The sequence below is a fragment of the Mercenaria mercenaria genome, chromosome 16, assembly GCF_021730395.1.
Source record: "Mercenaria mercenaria strain notata chromosome 16, MADL_Memer_1, whole genome shotgun sequence".
Lineage (NCBI taxonomy): Eukaryota > Metazoa > Mollusca > Bivalvia > Venerida > Veneridae > Mercenaria > Mercenaria mercenaria.
Window position 1 is genome coordinate 32,852,177 of NC_069376.1, and position 19,543 is coordinate 32,871,719.

The window sequence follows — 19,543 nt, forward strand, 5'->3', positions numbered from 1 at the left end:
AAAAGAATTGTACCACATCACCTCTCAAATCATATGATACAAGGTCCATAACTCATGTGCAAATGTTTCGTGAATTATGTCCTTTTTATGTAGAATTTCAGTTTAATTTGGATGCTTTTTCACTATATCTCTGTTGTTACTTGATGGATTTGATTCAAACTCGAAATGGTTGTTCTACAACATCATCCATATCATATGACACAAGGTCCATAACGCTGGTCTCAGTTATAACTAAGTAGATTTGATTCAAGCCTGATATAGTTATTCCACATCATTAACTACATGATAAAACACATTCTGCAATTCTGCATTACTCTTGCAGACATTTTTCATGAATTACTTCCCTTTTATACGTACATACTGTTTTGATATACTTTACCGCTATCTCAGACTTAAACTATTGTCCAATATCTTCATCAACATTGGCTGCCCAGTAACATCTCCAGCTTCCTCAGGCGTTCCCAGTTTCACTATGCAGGACTGAAATAGTCGAGCGCGCTGTCTTCTGTGACAGCTCTTGTTTCACGGTTTGTTTTCTTATACTGTAGCAACAACATGTTTTTTTTCATAAACAACAGATTCTCATTTACTTCAACAAAGGTTTCCTTTTTACTTTCATAGCAATGCGTGTTACTATCTTATGTATCTGCAACAACGCCTTCTACTCATTTAAATCCGGAACCAGTGCATTTCGGTATTTCAAAAGGGATATTGTTTAAAAGCTGCAGAAAATTATATAAATATTAAAATGAATTACTTTGTTGAAAATATGGATTTGTTATCTACAAGTAATCCTGCGTGAGTTTATCAGGCTGTATAATATTTTCGAGCGTATTGGGGAAAAAATGCGCAGTTTGACAGCTGCATAATTTATATTCACGCTAAAATTCTCATCTTGTTAAGCAATAGAGGCGAGAGCTGTAGGCAGGTCTGGATCGATTGTCTGTTTATATATACAAAAAGAGGAAGAATAATTCCCTGTGTACTGGCGAATCGATTTCCTATAGCCGCTTAACAAACGTTGGGGAGATGTGAGACGCCGAATACTCGGTCAAGATATGACTGCCTTGAAAATCACGGAATTACAGACCGACATAGCGGATATTTTGTGAATGTGTGCTATGGATTTTGCTCCTAAAAATAAAGGATACAGAAATGAAGATCGATCAGCGCGTCTTTAAAGGTATAGAACTTTTGTTTGGTAAATATTGGACAGAACTAGCTTAAAGTAAGCAGTATGCTGTATACTAGATTCTAATGTTTAACTATTTTATACGCCTACTCCAGAAATTTTAGCATTTTTTATCCATAATTCGTGACTGCAGACCTTTTCAGATATCAGAGCTAATCCGCTGGTTCCCTGAAATTCAAACGCTGGTTAAACACTGGTTGGGTGTGCCACTTTACCACAATACAATTTCCCCTACAAAGATTCCAAAAAATGATATGTCTGACAGATTACCATATATAATGATATGTGTTTCAGTTTTCCACCTAAAGAAATGTAATAATGATACACCTTGCAGTCCCCCACTCCCTAAAATGTCCGGCAGTTTCAAGCATAAAGATATGTTTTACAGCTTTTCACATAAATATGTGTCTTAATGGTATGTCTTACAGAATTTCACGTAATGGCATGCCCTTTATTTTCCCACGTAAAGACATGTCCAGAAGTTCCCCACGAAATGACATGTCCCATATTTTCCCACGTAATGACAAATCCAGAAGTTTACAACGCAACGACATGTATATTTTCCCACGTAATGTCATGTCCAGAAGTTTCCCACGCAACGACATGTCGTAAATTTTCCCACGTAATGTGTCCAGAAATTCCCCACGCAATGACATGTATAATTTCCTATGCAACGACGTCGTATAATTTCCCATGCAACAACATGTATTTTTCCCAAGTAATGACAAATCCAGGTTTTCCCACGCAACGACATGTCATATATTTTTCCACATAATGTCATGTCCAGAAGTTTCCCATGCAATGACATGTATATTTCTCCACGTAATTTCATGTCTAGAAGTTCCCCACGCAATGACATGTCGTATATTTTCCTACGTAATGACAAATCCAGAAGTTTCCCACGCAACGACATGTATATTTTCCCACGTAATGACAAATCCAGAAGTTTCCCACGCAACGACATGTATATTTTCCCACATAAGGACAAATCCAGAACGGTTCCCCACGCAATGACATGTCGTATTTTCTCACGTAATTTCATGTCAAGAAGTTCCAGTGCAATGACATGTCGTATATTTCCCCACGTTATGATAAATCCAGAAGTTTCCCACACAACGACATGTATATTTTCCCACATAAGGACAAATCCAGAACGGCTCCCCACGCAATGACGTGTCGTATATTTTCACACGTAATTTCATGTCAAGAAGTTCACCATGCAATGACATGTTGTATATTTTCCCACGTTATGATAAATCCAGAAGTTTCCCACGGAACGACATGTCGTATATTTTCCCACGTAATGTCATGTCCAGAAGTTCCTGCGCAACGACATGTCGTATATTTTCCCATGTAATGTAATGTCCAGTAGTTTCCAACGAATTAACATGTCGTATAGATTCCAAGTGAATGACATGTCCCATAGATTGCCACTACATGATGTATCCTATAGATCCCACACCAATACTTGCCCCACATAGTGATACACATTACAGATCATGATGTCCCATCGTATTGCCCAATGTATGGTGTCATTTATAGTCGTACGGAAGAAATTAACATGATTATGTGCTAGTATGTATTTTTAAATACATGTACTACATCTCTCGCACATTTTCAAAATCGTCAAGGAATTAAACATAATAACATTTTAAAACTGCATATTTTGCATGTTTTCAGGAAAGAGCTGAAAGACCTGACCAATGAAATCAAAGATCATGAAGCGCCAGAACGTGCGCACACTGTCACTGATTGTGTGCACGTTCACGTACCTGCTGGTCGGGGCGGCGCTCTTTGATGCCTTGGAGTCAAGATTTGAGGTGAGATAAAATATATATTGAGCCGCACCATGAGAAAACCAACATAGTGCATTTGCGACCAGCATGGATCCAGACCAGACTGTGCATATCCGCGCAGTCTGGACAGGATACATACTGTTCGCTTTCAAACCCTTATTGCAATTAGAGAACAGTCTGGATCCATGCTGGTCGCAAATGCACTATGCTGGTTTTCTCATGGTGTGGCTCATTATTTTTAGTGCGTTTGTTAGACTTAATACCTGCTGTTATCTTTTTTTTTACATTTATCCGTTAGACATTACCAAAAGAGAGACGTAATTGTTCCTGTAGTGAGGTTCGGACTCGAGTCCCAGTGAGCTGGATTTAACTGTGTTGTTGATACGATACGTGGAACAGTGATAGTTTGTTATAGTTATAACCTTCTCTTCGATCGTTGTAAATACGTATGGTTTCCAGGGGTTGGGGAGGTGGGAGAGGATGGGGATGGTGGGGGGTAGGGGCACGAAGGAACTTATGACAAAAAGTGAACTTTTGTGGAAGGTGTTTCACGGACATCCTGTTAACTAAGAAGTTTCGTTTTAGCTATTCTGCTACCGGTTATGTCGAACCAAAATATAATAATTACGTTAGGACATATAGGTTATTGCCTATGAAAAAAAACGTTCTAAGAGGAGATGACTTTTGATAGAAAACCTATGGACGTTTTAGAGTCTGGCTGACTTTATTACACTGAATATTTACATCATGTAGGTGCCTAGCTTGTTAAAATCCGAACATAACTTGAAATTCTTCAGTTGACTTTTTCGTACCTAGATTATTTGGGAGAAGAAAAGATTAATTCGTGTGTTTATGAATCTTTCATTTTTTTATAAGCTCTCGGCATCGGCTTCCTGGGGCGAAATAATTCAGGCAATCAAAGAGGTACATTATATACGGATTGTATCAAAATTAATTGTTTATTAACGAGTGTTTCAACCCAAGACGAGGATACATGGAAAATGCATTATAAAATATATGCCAAGTTATTATATACTGATTATATCTGTTTCTGTATGTATGTGGAGTTTACGTTATTTTTTCACCTGTAGTTCTTTTTTTGATCAGCCTACAAGGTTTATGTACTCCTCACCAAGTAATTAAATTTCTTACAGTCTTTGAAAATAAATCCTGTATTTATATCTATTATTATTGTGTTAGCAGTAATATGACTGTTGTAGCAGTGTTTTTGAGATAGTAGAATAATAATGTAAACTTAGTTTTAGGTAAGAAAAAAAAAACATCGGATGAATAAAATCTTCCATATAAATATCTTGATTTGATGAAAAACGAACAACCCCGCTGGTTTACATTGCGAACAGTTGGAATTTGATAAATTTCAAGTACCGAGGCATTTCAAAAATGTAAGGAGGCTATCATATCAAGATTGCTTGAATTCTTCTTTTACTGAAATCAAAGGAATTCTTAACATTTTATCTATTGCAATTTAAACAAGAACTTCTTGATATTTTAGGTTAATTAAGGCAAATATTTTAACTGTAGCAAAGCGTGTAAATTTTCGGGAAGTTGTTTGCAATTTTCTGTCTTTTCTTAGTATATTCTGTGACGATGGACGCGTTGGTGGTGTCCGCGGGACTGTTCGGGAGGGGTCGAGAAAGTGCAGTGTTTTTGGTCCGAAATTGAGCATAAAATACTAAAAAGATGAAGAATTGAATCTTTGCGAATCCGTTACATTTTAAATAGTTGACACGTTAACAGTCACAAGTGCTGGAATTTTTAAACATTTTTACTGAACGGATATACGTTTTCGCCCAGCCAGCAAACCCATATTCAGCCATCATAGGACCTGTATCATTCGTCTGTCGGATACGTTAAGTTTTGTCCAGACAGCATCTGGTCGGTAGTGAATAATCGTGTTTGACTTGTTAAATAAACGGTAGGCATAGTAACGGATTTGATTCAGTTTAAGATCGAAATATCTTTTTTTTTTTCGAAAATGATTGCATTCGGTGTTAACTCGTACCCACGAGTGAGTAAAATATATTTTGGTCTTACGTGTAAAACAAACATTTTCATTTCATTTCATTTTTTCAATGGTTATAAACAGTTTTTTTGGCGTGCTTAGAAGACGGTCCATTTTGATACGGCGCACTTAAAACGCTATTTTAGAACGTGAACCAGAACGTCCATTTTGATATGACGTACCTAAAACCTTATTTTAGTACGTGAATCAGAATATTTTGACATGACGCACCTAAAACCTTATTTTAGAACGTGAACCAGAACGTCCATTTTGACATGACGTACCTAAAACCTTATTTTAGTACGTGATCCAGAACGTCCATTTTGACATGACGTACCTAAAACCTTATTTTAGTACGTGAATCAGAATATTTTGACATGACGCACCTAAAACCTTATTTTAGAACGTGAACCAGAACGTCCATTTTGACATGACGTACCTAAAACCTTATTTTAGAATGTAAACCAGAACGTCCATTTTGACATGACGTACCTAAAACCTTATTTTAGAACGTGAATCAGAACGTCCATTTTGACATGACGCACCTAAAACCTTATTTTGGAACGTGAACCAGAACGTCCATTTTGACATGACGTACCTAAAACCTTATTTTAGAATGTAAACCAGAACGTCCATTTTGACATGACGCACCTAAAACCTTATTTTAGAACGTGAACCAGAACGTCCATTTTGACATGACGTACCTAAAACCTTATTTTAGAATGTGAACCAGAACGTCCATTTTGACATGACGTAGGCCTACCTAAAACCTTATTTTAGAACGTGAATCAGAACGTCCATTTTGACATGACGCACCTAAAACCTTATTTTGGAACGTGAACCAAAACGTCCATTTTGACATGACGCACCGAAAACTTCATTTTAGAAAGTCACAATAGAAGCTCCATTTTGACATGACGCACCTCATTTATCTTATTCTATTTTCACAGGTTGAATGTCGTGATGATTTGCTCGCAGAAGAAATGACGTACAGAAATAAATATAACATGACGACCGAGGACTTTGAGGCCCTGCGTAGAAACGTGGAAAGAACGGTTCCCTACTACGCCGGTGTACAGTGGAAATTTAGTGGCTCGTTCTATTTCGCTCTCACCGTTGTAACGGTTATTGGTAAGTTCAAGAATGTTTTTTTTTTTTTTTTTTAATTTTGAATCTTCATGCAGTTTATGAGAGTAAACATGATTACTGTTGTTTTTATTTCATTTTGGTACATTGTCACCTTAGGGTCTTTGTGACCGAGTGACTTAATCGCTGACTTAGAAGCACTAGCTCTCACCGATGTTGGTTCGTAACTTTGCAAGGGGTGTAGCATTTTTTCATGGATGGAAGCCACACATCGTGTTTAAAGAGTGTGTGGTTCTACCCGGGATATACATCTGGGATCTTTCTCGATAATCAATTAAACAAAGAATAAAGTCAAGCTTTGTATATTCTGCAACAGTCAACGATTAACGCACGAACCAGTAAGAGAGCAATATGACGTCAATTATGATGTCAAATTGACGCTTCACGCCCAGTTCATTACTAATCGGATAAATTATCAAAATATTTCAATGAACATGTAAGAATGAAAAGAATCAATGCCTTCTTGAGGTTTAACGTCTAATTTACCACGGTTCATCGTTCTGATCAATGCCAATATATTTAACCACTCGGTTTAATGCCCTCGTTGTTCAATTCCTACGCATCTTAACTCTGAACCGTGATAAATCAGATAATAAACCACTCGAAAGCCATGATTATCTATTAAATAACACATTGTCACCTGAATATTTATGATTGTCTGGAAACAAATTGACATTGCAAAGTGCATTGCAAAGTACAAAACTGATAGTGCAAAGTATAACAATTTGCAACCCGTACAGAGCGATATCAAAAAATGCAGGCCTATTTTCTTTCTGCCTAGAGGTTCTTACTCTGTTGCATTAAATTTTCGAAATCGGTATTATGGGAAAGAAAGTGTCTACCTTTGAAAGGTTATTGTAATTTGCATTTTAGAATGTTTTTTTTTTTTTTTTTTTTTTTTTACATTTTTTGTTTGTTTCCAGGTTACGGTCACAGTACACCACAGACGGTTGGCGGGAAGATCTTCTGTATGTTTTATGCTGTAGCTGGTATACCGCTCTGCATCATCATGTTCCAGAGTGTTGGAGAGAGACTCAATGTTTTCATTACTTACACATTGAAGAAAATCAGAAAATGTTTAAAGCTCAACAATAGAACTGTTCCAGAAACTCATGTGATTTTAGTCACAATGAACCTGTCAATGCTCGTGCTGTCGTCTGGTGCGTTAATGTTTGACCATTACGAGCACTGGGGATTTTTAGACTCGCTGTACTATTGTTTCATAACGCTGACAACTATTGGGTTTGGAGATTACGTAGCACTTCAAAAGGACGATGCTTTGCAAGATAAGCTCCATTATGTCGTGTTTAGCCTGATATTTATTTTGTTTGGCTTGACAGTAATATCTGCTGCTATGAATTTGCTGGTGCTACGATTTTTAACGATGAATACCGAAGACGAACGAAGAGACGAACTCGAGGCTGCCGCAGCTGCGCAGAACGCCATTCACCTAGATGGTGACGTAATAACATCAAACGGCAACGTGCACGTTGTATCAAACGCGCAAGAGCGTGCAGCTGTCGAATACAGCGAAGTGATATCGGTATGCTCGTGTTCCTGTTATAAATGGAGGTCAAACCGAGGTAAAGAAACTCAAAATAACCGACGCAGAAGTCAGTCAATTTTTACGACAACAAGCGGGAAGAACAACTATGGCCGAGATGATAGCAGCGATGAAGGGGACTCATTCCTTTTGTATCACTCTAAACGAAATTCCCTCTGAAAATAATCCTTCTGAAAATAGTCCTACGAATATACCCGCTCGCACATCCAAAACCTCTCGTTACGGCAGGTTTCTATACTAGTAATTGATTATCATGCAGTAACATAAACAAAACTATGACTACAACAAAGGATGTTTTTGTAGTTCTTTCATGCAGATATAGAACATTTTGAATGAGGATTATGTGGGTCGTCCAAACCGTTCTGTATTCTGCGTGATTGCTATGCGACCGGAGCTACGCGTAACGGATAAATATGATTTGCATAATTATACTTCCGCGATGGTCTAGAAGAAGATACAACGCTAAGATGGTACTTGTGAGAAGTAAAGCAAACAATTGTGTATGATCCAGGTTTTACAAATACCATGATGACAACCATATAAAACTTTTATTGTAACATTCCAAAATTTTGTGATCAGGTTTACAGCTCGCTTGTATATTTTTTTAGAGATGGCAAACAGCGTGCCATATAGTCGCAGTTATGTCAATTTAATCACAACTGCACACTTTTTAAAAACAGTTTGTCTGCAATAATTGGTAAAACTGCTTTAAAGCTACTCGTTTACAGCAGATTGGACATCATCGTATATGTACGCACAGTTTGACATTTTTGTGTACCATAATATATTTGTGAAGTGTGGGAATAACACATACTTTTCATATTATAACATCTTCCTACACATTATATTTATGAAATGTGGGGATAACACAAACTTTGCGTGTTATAACATCTTCCAACACATTGTATTAAATGTGGGGATAACGCACTATTTTCGTGTTATAACATCTTCATTATTCCGAGAGACTGGTTTGGTGCCCGAGCATCTTTTTTCAAACGCGCGTGACGTGGCAAAGCGTAAACGTAATTACTGTAGCGTTAGTGCACGTACATTTCATAATATAATATTAGAATGAATCTGTAGAATATTCCCTCGGGATTCTGCAGATATTAAAACACGAGAAAACCATGCGTTATCCCTAAAGAATAACGAAAGAAAAAGCCAGGACAGATGCATAATGATTCGAAACCGTTGCAATGGCTCCAGCCTTTCGAAATACGGAATTGTGATATATTGGCTGTAAAGAGCTGTCTTAAAAACATAATAACTCTCATCGATTTAAGTGTATAGCAAAAGTTGCACACGAGTTTCCAGTAAGACAATGCGCGTTAAAGGGACTCACTAGTTATTGTTAAACCCACCGAAGCCATGTCAGTGCAAAATTTCTGGTATCATTTATACGTGTATTTTTCAATTAAACATTCTATCATGTTATACTATTTTTTAAATACAGAAAATCATCAGTCAAATGTGTTTCCAAGTGACCGAGAGTTTTACTACGAGATAACCGAAATTCGACTTAAAATGATACTTTGCAACGGGACTTGAATGTGTATTCGAGATAACCGAAATTCGACTTAAAATGATACTTTGCAAAGGGACTTGAATGTGTATTCGAGATAACCGAAATTTGACTTGAAATGATACTTTGCAACGGAACTTGAATGTGTATTCGAGATAACCGAAATTCGACTTAAAATGATACTTTCCAACGGGGCTTGAATGTGTATTCGAGATAACCGAAATTCGACTTAAAATGATACTTTGCAACGGGACTTGAATGTGTATTCGAGATAACCGAAATTCGACTTAAAATGATACTTTGCAACGGGACTTGAATGTGTATTCGAGATAACCGAAATTCGACTTAAAATGATACTTTGCAACGGGACTTGAATGTGTATTCGAGATAACCGGAATTCGACTTAAAATGATACTTTGCAACGGGACTTGAATGTGTATTCGAGATAACGGGAATCTTAGATAAGCGATTTCGAGATATCGATTTTCTTACTATGGACAGGGTAAATTGAAGCTTTTTAGGGTTTGTAATCTAGTTATTCATGATATTTTTGAAAGAAATAAATCTATATAAGCAAACATTTAGTTGAAATATTTCACTGATAATACTAATGGTTAAACTATTGCAACCAGCTGGCAGAAGACAAACAAGATTCAAACACTATGCTTGATAAAAGACAATTGATACAGACAAACTGAACAACAGTGGCAGTTGCAAAACAGATCCTGAGAATCTATATTCAATCGTCAACACGTTTAAGTTGTTTGTCCAGCCAGACTCAGTTAAGAGATATCCCGATCGAGATAATTTCCACATAAGCGATGAATATAGCCTAACTGCCTATTTTACGCCGTATTCTATAACTTCAGTCGCTTTCAGCCATCGACACACATTGTTGTTTTGTGTGAAAAAGTTCAAAGTAACTTAAAAAAGCAAAAACTTAATTGGTTTCGAATCTAGCCTGCCGCCTTACATATCTTTAATACTGCTTAAAAACGGGTATCAAAATGAAGCATCGACATTTTCCAACACAGTGAATTACATTGTATGTAGTTCAGTTCACAGATTATATACTCCTTTTATTTCTACTCGTTTGTGAATAAAGCGTCGTGAATCTCTGGTATTCTTTCTAAAATCAGATTTGATGTCCTGAGGAAAAATCGTAACTCGAGCGGAATTCGAGCCAAGCTTAAACGCTTATAGCGTTTGGAACTTCGGCCGGATCTAGATACGGATATGGCGGGTTTCTTGATCTGTTCAGGGTCTTTATTGTTGAGCTTATTCTCTTCAAATCCTCTTTGAACTCCTTCACAACCTGAACGGCGGCTGGATCATACACGTAATTCACATCGAAATCTCCTAGAGGCTTGTTGGTCTTCTGAGTTAGAATTTTTGTGATGATCATGGTATTTAGTGTCGTTTCCTTATCCGGTAGAGCAGCAAGAATATCCTCTTCAGTAAGGGCATCTTTACTTGTCGGCGGCGATCCTCTCAGCTTTGTTGGGTAGTTAGGAGGGAATGCATATTCGTCATACTGCTTAAAGTTTGCCGCAGCGTGACCTACGCTACACGTGTAGATCAGACATGTACACACTGTTATAAGTTGAGTTTTGCTGATGAATTTTCCTGAATTTCCCGGAATACCCAATATCCCTAGTCCTTTGTCGGTTTCCGGTTTAACCATTTCCTCCCGCCAATTCTGAATTTCTTCGTCCGCCAGAACTTTATCGTCGGTATCGTAGTAAATCCTGAGATACTTTGAAACATACGTTCTCAAAGCCTCATAAAGCAAGAGAGCGTCCGACCGGAAGTGGTACTGTCTTAATATTTCAGGGTCATCAACACCGCGTTGCGCAAGATCCGCCGGAAGTGTTCCCTCCAGGTCAAGCTGCCATTTTGTTTTGTATCGTCTGATCAGTTCGTGAAAACCTTTTACATCGATCGCCATCGTTTCCTCTATCCAGCCAGAGGGGCTCATTAGCTTTTCAATCGCTCGGGCATTTATAGCGATGAGGTACAGAAAATGTGGCGCCAGAAGTTTGAAGACCGGATGTGACTGTGAAAGTTGTCTGTGGGTTACAGTTATGATGCCTTCCATTATTAAATGTGTGAACCCAAGATGAGTAATCGCTTGATGAATACAGACGTCAGCGTTGTTAAACCACATTTTGGCCATAATCCAAGTGTAAGGTGGGTCCGTGGGTAAAAACACCGGATTGTCGTCTGATGGTACCTGGCGTAGCTGTATCGCAATAGGAACCAGCGAACCATCATTTCTCAAAAAGAAGAGTGCTATTGGGGCACATACTTGGATGTCAGGTCTTGTTGGACAATTTTCAAGAATTTCATAATCTACTATGAAAATTCGTCTGTCGCTTAATGCTAATGGTAACGACAGACCCTCCAAGAATGGTTCAAGCATGTCATCTGTGACCATGAGCTTGCGAGGAATAGTTTGGCAAAGGCGGATGAATACATTATTCACACCAGCAATCCTCTGTCGCCCGAACGCCGTGTCGTCACGCCATCTTTAAAATATAAACAATAACAGGTTATAGGTTATCTGCCAGTCTTAAAAGTTGTTTTTTTAACTTTAGGGCATACACTCACATTACATAATGATCGGATATGACATAATTTGGATTTAAGAAGCACTGTTTTAAAAACATTTTAAATCCGCATTTGTTTCAGTCAATTATCAATATACAAAATCATATGAAATGGCAATACTAGAAGCATGGTCAAAAAGATACATTTGAAAATCTATTGTATTGTACTTACAAATATATTTATAATAGCTAATTAGCATATTTTACCTGTTTAAATCTGACGGTTTTACAAACACCCTTTTCGTGTATACATTCTTGATATCGTCCAAGGTTTTCCAATTACCCGTGGTCAGCTGAACCAGTTTACCGGTCAGTATCAACTTTGTTTTCATCTTGGTGATATCCCAGCTGTTTGCGAAGGAGAACTCTTCGTCCGCGGGAAGGCTTTTAATCTGAGGGGGTAGCCCGGGAGCTTTGGGTTCAAGCTCATATATTAGTCTCTTTTCTTCTAATTCACGCTGACGCTGTTCTTTGAAAGTAATAAAACATCTACTTATTAGGCCTACTGAAGACGATGCTAATGCATGAGGACGAAAAGATCATGCGGTATTAGGTATAGAAGTACTAAATAGGTAATCAAGCAGCACTTCCGGACTTCTCGGATAATGGTGGAAAGAAAATAATCCTCATTTTTTCCCAAGATAAAGTGGCATTTTCATGTTTTATATAAGATAGTTCTTGTTTTATTTCATTGTGGACCTATACTTGACATTTTGGTAGCATTTTCAAGGAGACATTTTGCATTTATAGAAATGTATTCAAACATTACTACACATGTGTTCATACCCACAATTTAGCTTTCAGTTTGGAAGATATTCCATTGTGTTGACCTATCCGACAAAAATAATTATCTTAGATGGTGCATGACCCCTACTTTTCTTGGTCTTTTTTTGTGGTTTATAGATCATTTAAGAACATAAGGCTAGTAATCATTTTTAAATGGGCCCGGCTATGTGTAAAAGCTCTCAGAAGATTGTTAATTTTATGTAGAACATACAATAAATTTATTTACTACTGTATACCCAATGGAAGAATAATCTTATAAAGTTTTAAGCACGTCATAAGAAACCATTTTTTAGCTAATAATCTTCCGTAAATGCAATGCAGTAACCTTACAAAACTGAAAAAGGTGCAATGACAATCAAGCAATTCTTCCTGCAGCGCTGAAAATTTTAATGTAAAAAATATTGATGGCCGAGTAACAGGCATTAGCACACTAAATAGCTGATCCTCTTTATTCTATATATAATTGTAAAGCTTTCATCGGCTACAGCACATGCCAGACCCCTTTTGAATGTCTGTAACTTACATTTTCTTGAATAACAATCGGTGCTGAATAAAAATCAAAATGAAAGTTGGTGTGATATCTGATGCAATAAAAACATTTCCAGTCAAACAAACTGTAAAATTAGCTCGAAAATAATAGCCAAATAATAGGGGTGGTTTTGACCTAAATTTCCGTAGAAAAGAATTCTTTGCAATGCAATTATTTTATGGTAAAAATACAAACTAAATGTTACACTTAGGCCTATTACATGAGGAAAAACGGTCTACAGTGCAAAAAGAAGCTTATAGGCCTAACTAAACTAAAGGAACCAGCGTGGGAGCCATCTGGTCTATCGCTTAATGGCTGCCAGGTACTGTATTTGAACACTAATTTTTCACTTGGCATGGCAACAGAGGTCTAAATTGAGGCTAGTTTTTGTTTAAATTTCATTGTGGATGTATTGTTGACATTTTGGTAGGAAAAATGGGAGAGCAGATTGTATTTGGTGAAGTCAAGCTCAATTTTAGTATGAGTAGTACTTCCAGGTCACAGCGGTGTGATTTTGCTGTCAGTTTACAGTAAGTAAATGTGACCAGAGAAATCTCTCTTAGAAGATACATGACCCCTACTTTTCTCTTCATTTTATATCAGTTTTATCATAACTCTTTAAAATGAGGTAAGGATTTGTTCTCTGAAATGGGTCTAGCTATGTTTGGTAACTCTTTGAAAAAGGTCAGTTTTATATAGAATATATAGGGAAAACTATTTAGGCTATTGTGACCTAAAAACTATTTGAATTCGCCATTATGCGATGGCCACTTTTTTCGCGCCATTTCCATTTAGTGTCCATAGACCTATAACGGTTCGACAACAAAGTTAATGGAAGAGGAAGGGGGATTTACATCTCTAGAGGAACATTTCTGGAGGAATATGTCCCCTTCATTTCTTTAATGTTAATATCATCTATTTATTAATCTCAGTATTAAAGCTGGACAAAAGATTATGCAGTACTACATTAGTATTAGTATTACATTTATCATTTTGGCACCCAATGGTCAGTCCATGGAACTGCAGACAAATATTCGGAACTGAGAGATGGTTAAGAACTTAAATACCTTTTTGTTGATCATCTTGGGGTAGACTGGTATCCAGGGGGAAGAATTTGTATCGGTAATTTGGTCGTATCCAACGAAAAATTGGGAAAACCGTCTTTGTTTTTGTTTCCTTATTTACCACCATTATGGTATCTATGTGCCATTCACGTTTAAAACCGCTGGTGTCTCGCCATATTTCTATGTATTCCAACGTAGAAAACTGCAAGGAGATTAAAGGAGCATGTTTCATTATGATTCAGCAAATAAATTCATTCTTTAAGCCGAAAATATCCCAAACTATTGTTAGTTCATTCCATAGTGGAGAAAGTTTGTTTTCTTGTAACTACTCCATTGGCGTAATCATATAAAAATTGTCCAAAAGCAGTGTTGTAAAAAGATATAAAAAGATAAAAGAAAGCAGTACAGTTATATGTGTTAAACGACAACTTATAAAAATAAAAAGAAAAAAAACAGTCGGCTTTACTCACCACAATTACGGCATTACTGAACTACTATTGACAATTAAAACGAAGCTATTTTGCTTATACTTTATTAGTTTTCAGTATATGTTCATATTCCTGATCGAATGACGCCAATTAACAAGGATAAAACAAGTACGGTAACTAACCGGTTGGAATTTTAACTTGAATTTGTCCAGCTGTCCTCGTTCAAAATCATCATGAAACAGAACATCAAGCTTCGTTTCTGGTGATCGCTGGTTTCCTTCTCCGTATAGTACTATGTAAACATTTGCGTCAGTTCCCGCCTTGGGCCGGTCACCAGTCTGCACATATATGGTGTAGTTGAAGGTACCAGCGAAAGCAGAGCTGCGCCTGCGCAGACTCGAACTCAGTCTGCTCAACATGGTTGTCTAGAAAATGAAAACATTTTCCTATACGACAAATATTTTAAATAAAAAAGTGTTTGTTTATTATAGTGTCATACTGAAAGGGCCAGCCAAGCTGGCTTATGAGAAACCTACATACATTGAACAGCATTACTTCTCAATTCTTTTTTAATGCCAGGCACCAGGCAGGTAGGCAAACGGTAACCATTATTCAACTAGCTGCCGGCTCACCAACCGCTCTCTCTTCAGTAACATGTCCCGCCTCTGACAGGGCTCGAACCTTCAACCTCCCGATTGCGGGGCAGGTGCCTTATCCATTAGGCCACCGCAGTTCGGTTAAATAACTATTTCCGTGATTTCAACAAATGTCTATATATATTTACGTCCTTATACTGTACATTTTGAGACACTGCATTTCAGTTTGAAGGTTCAATATTGAAAAGCAGTTCTCTCCAGGTGCGCTGGTATGTTTTTGCCACTAGTTTTTCTCCTGATTTAGTTTTTTTATCACGTGTAACATTTTTATATCTTATCAAAAATTAAAAAAAAAATAGCATGATTATAATTTCAATAACATAAGAAAAAGTACATTTTTACCTCCTTTATCCGAAGAGTTAAGTCCTCCCAGAAAACATAAAATGTTCGTGTGTCACCAGAGCCGGTGGCGCATCAAATAAAGAAGTTATTGGATGTCGTTATGATAATATCAGTATCTGACAGGTTAGTAGCACCTTTGACATGATGTGTCAATACATGTGAATAAAATCATTAGTATGAATATTTCTCGTTCACAGATTTTGTGTATTAGCAGCATTAAACCTAAAGCTTATTTTGAAGTCTACATCTTGTGATTTCGAGCTCTTGTTAGCGACTTTACAAAATCCACCATCTTCTGAACCCACAGCATATCAAACACTCGAGTAAATTTAAAATAAGTTGAAGTCTTAAATATACTACCGCAGGTTAATAGGATATGGACAAAATCCCCACGGAAACCCCACCCTCATTTCCCTTGCTCAATTTCAAGTGATAACGGCGGACAAAATCCCCCCGTTTATTTTTTTTCAAATGCATCCAATTATTTACTTCATTCTGTTTGCGGATGCGCAGGCAGGTCTGGATCCATGCTGGTCGCAAAGCCACTATGTTGGTTTTCTCATTGCGCGGCTCATTTATCGACTTGCTCTACACGTACATATACGCCAGAATCGGATCTTGTAACACCATTCAACACAATTTCACAATTTTAATAACGAGAAAAAGCATTTTATTTTACTTAAATCGTTGGTCTTTTTATATAATTTCGGCATTTTGATAGATTTTGGAAATACATGATTTAATGTGTTGCTGTAACATGACGTCCAAACTGATTGTAAAAATATAAAGAAAGAAAACCAGGTCAGTTTCTATAATAACAATCATTTTTAAAGAAAAAAATAAACTTAATTTGTATAAACACTTAATTACACATGCCAAACTGTGGTATTTTATTTGTAAACACTAGTGGCCGGAAACATAAATACGTCAACAAACTAACAATAATACGTTTAATGATCAATCACATAACTAACAAAGTACTAACAACTAACACCAGTAAATCAGAATCCATGATATTTTTATACTAACAGGGTAAAAGTAAGCGGTCTGAACAACGATAGAAAACACAAGGCACCGCTAAACGCAATATAAATACGAGTAATTTTGACAGCAGATCTATTATCACGTTAATTAAAACATGCATAAAACCACTAATTAATAGTACGAATACATTTTCTGTATAGTTAATGTATGTGTAACATTGTGTATATGACAAAAATAAAACTACTAAAAGACAGCCTGTACCAGTACAGTGTATTTCATTTAGGTAATACAGTAGTAAATAAATTTAATATATGTTCTATATAAAATTAACAACCTTCGGAGAGCTGTCACACATCTAGCCCATTTAAAAAAAAAAAAGACAAAAAAAAAACCAACAAAAAAAAACAACATTTGTTAATCTTATGTTCATAATGACCTATAAACCACAAAATAACACGGAGAAAAGTAGGTAAGGGGTAGAGAGATTTTTTTTTGACAGGTCAACACTATGGAACATCTTCAAACCTGATAGCTAGAATGTGAGTAATAACACATCTGTAATAAAGTTTGTTTTGCATTTCTGTAAATGCAAAAAAAAAATCTTCTTGAATATGAACACTACCAAAATGTCAAGTATAGGCCCGCAATCAAATAAAAACAAAAACAGCCTGGAGTGCTGTTTGATTACACATTTATTACTAATGTACCCTTACAAACGAAGTACATGTAGTCCCAAATATGGTTCCATGTTTATTAAATGAGCACACATACTGACACATTTTTTTAGTTTAGACTTTAACATATCTATTTCATATTATTCATTTGTAAATTTCTATATACGCGTAATTGCTTCACAGCTATTTTCAATGGCGCATTTTCGGATGATGCTGATTATTTATTCAAAACAGATTTTTGGTTGCGGGTTTATCCCGCTACCAAAGTTAAGTGTATTTCTGACAATCATGTAGCATCTTTATTTGATTCCAAATCACATCCAAAGGAATTTGTTCATGTGCTACACAAAGTAGTCCCATTCACGAACAATGCGGATGAATTATCAATGATCAAGCAGGTCTTATTCATCCTCTATCCATTCACACAGGCCATTTAGATTATATAAGATCTGTCAATGATTAGGTATTCCAGCCCATGGTTACATCACTGACTTCCAACTGTTCATGTAAGGTCAGGCAGAGTTTATTTTTTAAAGTTACGTCAAATCTAAATATAATATTTTTTGTGTCTTGAAGGCATGCTTTATTATCCCTAAATGGTTAATTATAGGGTGCGCATGCCATTGAGACCAGTTATAGCTTTTACATTTTTTGGTCATAGTTTTAGGTGTATTTCATGAATCAATTAACCGATTTTTCCATTTGTTAAGTGGATCCGATTGTGGAATTCGATTTCGCCCGTTACATCGATTTTGCCCGATTTCAACTCGTTTCAGTCGGCTAGTGCGCGCGCATCAGTTCGGTACACACGCGGGACATACCTAGTAGCCCGATTGAAACAGTAGGTGGGCTCGAGTCATACAACTCCGAGCGATCCCGATCACGTGATCGGGACACCGAAATACCCTGTAATGTTCGGTATGGCGAAAAGGTTTTTTGAACATTATTTTTTTAACTTGGCATAGTCATAGAGGTCTAAATTAAAGCTTATTTTTTCGAGTTTAGATTTCATTGGGCTGTACTTTTCATATTTTTGTAATGGTGTCTGACTACCACGCACGTTACCAAGGACTCGAAATTACCTTAGACAATTTATTGAATGTAATATAATGCTATCGATATTGCTTTTATTCTTACATTATTTTTATGTAACATATTTCACGAATTCTAATCGTATTCACTTGTAGTAGGTTTTAACGTTGCACCGACACAATTATATGTCATATGGCGACTTTTTAGCTTTGATGGTGGAGGAAGACCCCAGGTGCTTCATCACGGGCGGACACCTGGGTAGAACCACTGACCTATCGTAAGCCAGCTGGATGAAGAAATCAACTCCCCGAGTGAGGCTCGAACCCACATCGATGAGGGACAAGTGATTTAAAGTCAGCGTCCTTAACCACTCGGCCACGGAGCCCCCTCTCCCTCCCCCTTGTAGTATCTTTATTTCTGGAAATGCTGGTGACAAGCAATTTGTGTTTTATCTAGATATTTTTAAAGATTTCCAGTTCTACAATTCAATTTCTACGACGGCTAATTTGAATGTAAGTGTATTTTTTTCAATAAATGACCCATGAAAAATGGTAAGATAAGTGTGGCAGTTTTCCTGCCCCTACAGTTTGCAGATTAAATTAGAAAAACACACACACACGCACGCACGCACGCACGCACGCGCGTACACACATACAAAAAAACAAAACAGAAATGGTCAAACGTAGGACTCGAATAAAAAAAAACAAAAACAAAAAAGATGTCATAAGTTAGTATGTCAATGAAATACTGATATCGCTACATGTTTATCACTTATTTGACGGAGTGAAATAAAGCCATTTACATAAATTTGGTATTACATTAGTGGTTAGAAAACACCAGTTGTGTTCCCGTAGACTTCCATTATAATATTATGGCGTGTTCGGCCTTCCATAAATCGAAACATGTTTATCTTATCACATTTTTTTCAAGTGTTAGCTTAGTTCCGCCAAAATACCGGACGAAAAACATATGAATAGTGATACTTTGTTTAAGATCCCCTTTTTACATCGTTTGCATGGCGGGAGAAATTCGTTTGATAAGACTTTTTTCAAAACACATAAAATAAAGCAAATTTAGTGAAAATGTATAATAACAAAATGTAATTGCAGTAAAAAGTCGATTTTGAAATAAAATCTCTTCTTGCGTTTGTTAAAGTGACTGGCCAATCTACGGTGTTCCGTTTGGACAATCGTGAC

The 19,543-nt window shown here is 36.8% G+C and overlaps 2 protein-coding genes across 2 annotated transcripts; one reads left to right on the forward strand and one right to left on the reverse strand.

The window, feature by feature from the left end:
- The first annotated feature begins 844 nt into the window (after positions 1–844).
- LOC123541569 (two pore potassium channel protein sup-9-like) lies at positions 845–8,532 on the forward strand. Its single transcript, XM_045327132.2, has 4 exons — positions 845–1,183; positions 2,873–3,012; positions 5,962–6,142; positions 7,081–8,532. Exons 2-4 carry the CDS (start codon positions 2,896–2,898, stop codon positions 7,878–7,880), a joined length of 1,098 nt encoding a protein of 365 aa, XP_045183067.1. The 5' UTR covers positions 845–1,183; positions 2,873–2,895; the 3' UTR covers positions 7,881–8,532.
- Positions 8,533–10,310: 1,778 nt separating this feature from the next.
- Positions 10,311–12,319, reverse strand: LOC123541567 (arachidonate 12-lipoxygenase, 12R-type-like). Its single transcript, XM_053526607.1, has 2 exons — positions 12,060–12,319; positions 10,311–11,771 (listed from the first exon to the last, which is right to left on the reverse strand). Exons 1-2 carry the CDS (start codon positions 12,182–12,184, stop codon positions 10,433–10,435), a joined length of 1,464 nt encoding a protein of 487 aa, XP_053382582.1. The 5' UTR covers positions 12,185–12,319; the 3' UTR covers positions 10,311–10,432.
- Positions 12,320–19,543: the final 7,224 nt, after the last annotated feature.